We start from the raw sequence: 7,646 nt of genomic DNA on the forward strand, positions 1-7,646 counted from the left end.
AAGAGATAGATATATAAGAACTCTTTGATATACGTTTCTATTGATCGAGTCTAACTGTCTAGTTAATTCTCATAAAAGTATATTGGAGGTTGTCCATACAGATTGCTAATCGAAATATTGGGTGAGGTTGTTAAACCCCCGCATTTTCAATTGGTATCAGAGCAGGCAAACACGTTCAAGACCTCAAAAGTCTGTGTTTGTAGCGATCTGACTCTTTGGACAAGAGTACCATCTCTGGTGAACGCGTCACCAGAGATAAAAGTTATGTTTCTAATAAATCTATCAAAGAGAAGTATCCCTCAATCTCTCTTATAGACGAACCCCGTGTTCAAACGAAACAGACTAACACTGACATGTGTTTCTTTAATGAATCTGACTCTGTTCAAGAAGAAACAGCTAGAGAGAGTAAACTAATTCTAAACCTTGTTAGAATTCGAGATGATAGATTCAAAACAGTTAAGAAAACATGTCAATGTTCTTCTTGGTGTAGTAAAAGACCGTGGCTCCAGTGAAAAGGCTCCTTCTAAAGAAAATCCTGAAGTGCGATCAACTCGTATCTTACTTGAGACAAAACTTAAAAAGGATGCTTTAGATATTGAACATCTTCTGAATAAACTCTCAATTCAAGGATATTCAGAAAAGTCTGCTATGCCATCTACTTCTATCCAAACTGAATGAGCTCCAGCTTCAGAAGTAACTTCGGATTTTCTTCCCACTCAAACTAATGTGCAGGGGATTCACACATCAGTTGAAAGAAAAAATTCTCCGAACGATAATGTTAGGTCTGGATTCTCTAATCACTACTGTGATCAGAAAGTGTGCCTTTATCATATACATTTCCATATGCTGGTTACCTTTACTCTGCATAGCTGCCCTTATCCATTACTATGGGTGTACTCATCTTCTTGTTGGCTGAGAACGAGTGGCTGGTAGAGGACCAGCGTTGTTGTGCCACGCGTCGATACCTGATTAGTGCTTAGCTTAGGATTTCTCTTTCCGGGAATTGTTGCATTTAAGCTGTAGGAAAACTGTTTTTCAGATAGACAATGAATTATTTATATGTTCTTGGCTTCTACGGCAGAGTTACCCATTTTTGATCAAATTCCATTTAAATTAAGTCACATTTAATCCTCATTCGTACTAAGAATAGTACAATTGGTATCCAGAGCTGTTCTTTCCTATTCACGCATCAAATTTGAGCTCAAATTTTTTCTCACCATGGTTGCTCAAACTTGTAAAGACCTAACTGATACAACTAATAAACAATAACTTCTAATCGACAAAATTCAACTTCAACTATATTCGATGCTGAACAAAGATGATTTCGAAAAAAGGATGCAAGCTAATTTTGAAGCTCAGATGTCAATTTTGAAAAAAACAATTCAATCTGAGATGGAAAATCCTCATTCAAACAAAAAATTTGAACAAGGTGAAAATAGTGAATCTCGGGGTAATCAAACTGGTTTTGCTCATGCTGGTGTCGGAAATCGTATCCAATCTTACTCTGGTGGCCGTGATTTTCACCACCGTCCACCGAGAATGAATTTTCCACGTTTTTATGGTGACAACCTCAAGAGATGAATTCATAAATGTGAATATTATTTCCATATGCAAGAGATACCAGAGTTCAACAAGGATGGAATGGCAGCCATACACCTTGATGGTAAGGCAGGTAAATGGTTTGAGAATTTCAGATTGAATAAATATCACATCTCCTGGCCAGAGTTATCTGAAAATATTTGCTCTCGTTTTGAAAACCCTGCTCATGATAATATAGTTGGTATCTTTAATAAATTATCTCAACTGACCACTGTTGAAGCCTATTTTGAAGAATTTGAGTATTACAAGGCCTTACTGCTAAGTGTTCATAAGGATTTTCCTGAATCTTATTTCATTGCTAGTTTTATTGGTGGTTTGAAAGAGGAACTCAGAAATTCCATTTTAATGTTTGAGTCTAAAACACTAATGAATGCATTTTCTCTTGCAAGAATGCAAGAGCAGACATTACTCCTCCAACATAAAACTCATAAACCCACTACAAGAAATTTTTCTCCATCTTTCAGTACTTCAAGACCCTTCCCACCAACCACCCTTCCTCCTAAACCTACTTATATACCTCCCACTTCATCTACTACACAACCCATACCTAAACCCTCTCCACCATTACCTTTCAAAAAACTCACTCCTGAGCAGGTGCAAGCAATAAAGGCACAGGGCCTATGTTTCAATTGTGATGAGACATACAGAAGGGGTCATGTGTGTAAAAAACAGTACTTATGTGTGTTAATTGGAGAGGAAACTGAGGAAATATTTGATTCTGGACTAGACACAGAGCGTGAGACTGATGAGGAGCCCTTAGTGGAGAGTAACATGGGGATCTCACTAAATGCATTTACAGACACCACCTCAGCTGATACTATCAGGATTCCTGGTTTTGTCAAGAAGAAAATCATCTCTGTTTTGATTGATACAGGCAGCACTCATAGATTCATTGACTCTAACTTAGCCAAAAGCTTACAATGTTCCGTTGAAAAAACTGCTAGTCTCCTAGTCACTGTGGCCAATGGGGATAAAACTGTAAGCTCTGGCATTTGTTCTCAATTGGAGTGGTCCATGCAAGGACACAAGTTTTGTGGAGATTTAAGACCTCCACCCTTAGGAGGCTGTGACATTGTATTGGGTGCTGATTGGCTGAGGAATTTGGGAGATGTCTTATTCAACCTTGCCAAGCTTTGCATTACCTTCAAACATAAGGGTAAGAAGATCACATTGCAGGGGACAACAACAAAACCATCCTTACACATGATGAGTGGCTCTGCAATTAAAAAGTTTATTTAAAAGCACTCTCATGGGGTGATTGGTCAGTTATTCTCTATTTCGACCACCTCTGGTCCATCTCAACCCCCTCCCCAAATTTCCTGTGTGATTAATCAGTTTCATGATGTTTTCTCTGAGCCAAAATTCTTTCCACCACATAGGGATTTGGACCATAAAATTCCTTTACAGCCCAATTCAGTACCTGTCAACTTGAGACCCTATAAATGTCCATACATTCAAAAATCTGTGGTGGAGCAACTGGTTCAAGACATGCTACTTTCTGGAATTATTCAACCCAACAACAACCCATTTGCCTCTCCAATTCTACTTGTTAAGAAGAAAGACAACTCTTGGAGATTTTGTGTAGATTATAGGAAGCTGAACAACATTACTATAAAAGACAAATTTCCAATTCCAGTGATTGATGAACTCTTGGATGAATTACATGGCTCCAAATTCTTCACCAAGATTGATCTGAAGTCTGGATATCACCAGATAAGAGTATACCCTTCTGACGTACACACAACTGCTTTCAGAACCCATCATGGTCACTTTGAGTTCAAGGTGATGCCATTTTGCCTTACAAATGCTCCTGCCACATTTCAAGCACTCATGAATAAGATTTTTCAACCTCATCTTAGAAAGTTTATTCTAGTCTTCTTTGATGACATACTTATCTACAGTCCTTCCTTGGAGGATCATGTTCTGCATTTGCAAATTACTTTACAAATCCTCAGAGAGAATCAGTTGTTTGCAAACTTCTCCAAGTGTTGTTTTGGGCAGTCTGAACTGGAGTATTTGGGACACATTGTCACTGCTAATGGGGTTAAAGCTGATCCTGCAAAAATCTCAGCAATGGTGGATTGGCCTATACCTACAACTATTAAAGCTTTAAGAGGATTTTTGGGTCTCACTGGTTATTACAAGAAGTTTGTTAAGGATTATGGACTTCTTTGTAGACCATTGACTGATTTACTTAAAAGGAATTCTTTTCATTGGTCTCCTGCTGCCACTACTGCTTTTATTCAGCTCAAGAGTGCCATGTCAACTACACCTGTGCTTGCATTGCCTGACTTTACAAAGCAATTTATGTTAGAAACAGATGCTTGTGATGTGGGAATTAGTGATGTCCTCGTGCAAGAAAACAGAGCAATTGCTTTTTACAGCAAACCATTGGGACCAAAAGTTGCTGCTATGTTTACTTATGAGAAGGAGTTGCTAGCCATTTTTCAAGTTGTCACTAGATGGAAGCATTACTTACAAGGTACCAAATTCATTATCAAGACATATCATCAAAGCATTCACTATTTTTTGGAACAAAAGATTTCCACTGTTTTGCAACAAAAATGGCTTATGAAGCTCTTGGGTTATGACTATGAAATTGTGTACAAGAAAGGCTCTGATAATAAGGTAGCAGATGCTCTTTTTAGAAGACCTTATTAAGTGCTTCTTGTCAATCTACATCTCTTTCTAATCCAGCTTGGACTCAAGACATTATTGACAATTATGATGATGACTCCACAGTTCAGAATTTAATTGCTCAGCTTACTCTCACTCCCAGCTCTAATCTTAAATACACCTACTTAAATGGCATTTTAAGATACAAGGAAAGACTATACATTGGCAGTTCTACCTCTACTAGAACAAAAATTTTAGACTCCATCCACTCTTCAGCAGTAGGGAGGCATTCTGGTATGCAGGCCACTTATATTAGAGCCAAATCTTACTTCTACTGGCCTGCAATGAAGAAGGATATTCTACTATTTGTCTCAACTTGTGATGTTTGCCAAAGACACAAAGGAGAGCATACTTTTCCTGCTGGCTTACTTCAACCATTACCCATTCCAGACCATGCATGGCAACACATCTCAATGGATTTTATTGAAGGATTGCCAATGAGTGAAAGAAAGTCAATCATTTTGTTTGTGGTAGACAGACTTACTAAGTACATCCACTTTATTGGATTGCACCATCCTTACACAGCTGCCTCTGTTGCTAGGGAATTTCTCTCTAATGTGTTCAAGCTTCATGGGCTACCTGCTTCCATAGTTTATGGAGAGACAAAATCTTCACAAGTAATTTTTGGCAAGACTTATTTAAGGCTTTGGGTACTCAACTGAATTTAAGCACAACTTACCATCCACAGACTGATGGCCAAACTGAAAGGGTGAATTATTGTCTTGAAATCTACTTGAGATGCATGTGTAGTCATCAACAAAAGAAATGGCATTTGTGGCTTCCCTTGGATGAGTGGTGGTACAATACCAACTACCACACTAGATTGAAGATGAGTCCCTTCCAGCCACTATACGGATATCTTCCTCCACACTTAGCTTTTCCTTCTTCTGCCACCACTTCTGTTGCTGCTGTTGATGATTATATGAAACAGAGAGCTGTTGTAATTGATCTTTTGAAGGAAACCTTACATAAGTCACAAGAGAGGATGAAGTTCTTTGCTGACAAGACCAGAATTGATAGAGTTTTTGAAGTGGGTAACAAAGTATATCTCAAGCTGCAACCTTATAGACAAGCCTCTGTGGATTTGAGAAGAAATCTGAAACTAGCAACCAAATACTATGGCCCTTTCTCCATTATCCAGAAGATTGGTGCAGCTGCTTACAAACTTCAATTACTAGCATAGGCCAGGATTCATCCAGTTTTCCATGTTTCTCAGCTGAAGAAACACATTGGCGCCATCCACACTCCTTCTCCTTCTCTACTTGTGCTGGATACTAATGACTCCTTCTTGGTCATTCATGCAGCTGTTTTAGACACTAGAACTATTTTCAGTAATGGCCTTTGTGTTCCTTAGTTTCTCATCCGGTGAACTAATGCTTTTGTGGAGGATGCTACATGGGAAGATGCAACTCATATTGGCCACCATTTTCCTAAATTCAATCCTTGAGGACAAGGATTCTCTGATGGAGGGGGCATTGTCATATACATTTCCATATACATGTTACCTTTACTCTGCATAGTTGCCCTTATCCATTACTATGGGTGTACTCATCTTCTTGTCGGCTGAGAATGAGTGGCTGGTAGAGGACCATCGTTGTTGTGACACGCGTCGATACCTGATTAGTGTTTAGCTTAGGCTTTCTCTTTCCGTGAATTGTTGCATTTAAGCTATAGGAAAACTGTTTTTCAGATAGACAATGAATTATTGATGTGTTCTTGGATGCTACGGTAGAGTTACCCATTTTTGATCAAATTCCATTTAAATTCAGTCACATTTAATCCTAATTCGTACTAAGACTAGTACAACCTTTTTTGTAATTCAAAAGGGCATACTATGCAAAAAGGGAAATCGAAGTTTAAAAACAAATCGTTGGTTCAACTTCAACACACCTTAGATTTAATTCTTAAAGGTGTAACTGACATTCGTATGTCTAAACCAGTTGGTTTTAGTACACACCCTGTGATCCCTACCAGGAAGGTCAGTTCGATGAGTTCCTCAAATGCACAAAAGCATAATGGACCTGTTAATGTTATCGTATAAGAAGAACTCATGTTCTCTCTCCTATCAGAAATGGAGATAATATTAATCATGATGTGAATCATTTATCGAGTAAAGAATACATATATGAGCATATGGATGACAACCTAAGATTGATTATTGAGGGATATAAGGATATCATCAACAAATTGTGTTCTCCACCGAGATAACACTCTTCATGTAAAAATCCTCACTACGTGTCATATAATGATGATAGTAAATTCTATGATAACTTTTCACATCATAACAGTCTTCTTCCAAAGTACAAAAGAATGGGGTTTAACCACAAACAATTTACATTTGATGAGCTGAAAGCTCATACTTGTGCCAATTAATCACAAGGTTGAAATCTCTCACACAAAAATCCTGGTTGAGAGATATGTTCAGGTATACTTGTTGTCAAGGTGTTTTTCGGATTCCCATGCTGACTTCTTATCAACTTTAGCATGTGTATCCTGCAAAAATGCTTGCACAAGTATTTGTTTGTTATGATCAAAATTTCTATTTATTTGATTGGTTAAACAAGGTGCTACTCTTGTACTCTAAAAGGTCGCTTTTCTTTGATTGCAAGAGCCTTCAACAATGTTGTGTACGCACGACTTCTTGTCTTGGGTTGAGATTGTTCTCGTATAGGTTCCCATGTAAATGGCACGAGTCAATTAAGGAAACCCTAAAAATTCCTTCCCTGAGTTACGCATCACGTACGCATACTCTAGGTTATTCTCTGGGTTTTCAATAATGTCTTCCTCTTCATCTAGCTATGGTGATTTTGCAAAGGGATTTCTTGAAAAAGGTTTTGGTGTTGAATCGAAAGGGAGGAAGAAAAGAACTCTTGTAGAAGAAGGTGCACCTAATGCTTCGTGCTACTATGCCTACTCACACCAAGATGTTGAGAATGTGGATATGGTTTTAGCTGAAGTAGTTCATGACTTTCTTAAGTATTTTGAGGAAGCAAAACTGCAGGTTGTTGATACAATGAAGGATCTTGATGTGATCAGAACTAAGGTGAAAAAGGTTACTACTGACCTTGGTCCATAAAGTCACAGGCTAAAGAGCTTCTCAACAAGGATATATTCTCTGAAGACGCAGTTTTTAATATGAATCACAAGCTCAAAAGCCTCGAAACCCGCGAAGCTTCCATACGCGAACTTTGATTTATCTTGTGATCAGTTTTAAAGTAGATGTTTTACTTTATCAATGTCTAGAAAGTCTTCTTATGAGAATTTATTTCTTATGTTTTAGGAAGAATAACTAGAGTTTGGAATAGCCATTATTATGAGTACACATAACTATGTCCACTGTGTTTTCATCTTTATTTTTTAGGTTCATTTAT

General features: G+C 37.9%; 1 protein-coding gene across 1 annotated transcript; it reads left to right on the plus strand.

The window, feature by feature from the left end:
* Positions 1 to 1,641: 1,641 nt before the first annotated feature.
* On the plus strand, positions 1,642 to 5,458 carry LOC113312466. The gene is made up of 4 exons (XM_026561218.1): positions 1,642 to 2,828; positions 2,979 to 4,081; positions 4,297 to 4,892; positions 4,964 to 5,458. The coding sequence occupies exons 1-4, from the start codon at positions 1,642 to 1,644 to the stop codon at positions 5,456 to 5,458; spliced, it is 3,381 nt and encodes a 1,126-aa protein (XP_026417003.1).
* Positions 5,459 to 7,646: the final 2,188 nt, after the last annotated feature.

This window comes from Papaver somniferum, chromosome 9 (genome assembly GCF_003573695.1).
Source record: "Papaver somniferum cultivar HN1 chromosome 9, ASM357369v1, whole genome shotgun sequence".
In the NCBI taxonomy this organism is placed as follows: Eukaryota; Viridiplantae; Streptophyta; class Magnoliopsida; order Ranunculales; family Papaveraceae; genus Papaver; species Papaver somniferum.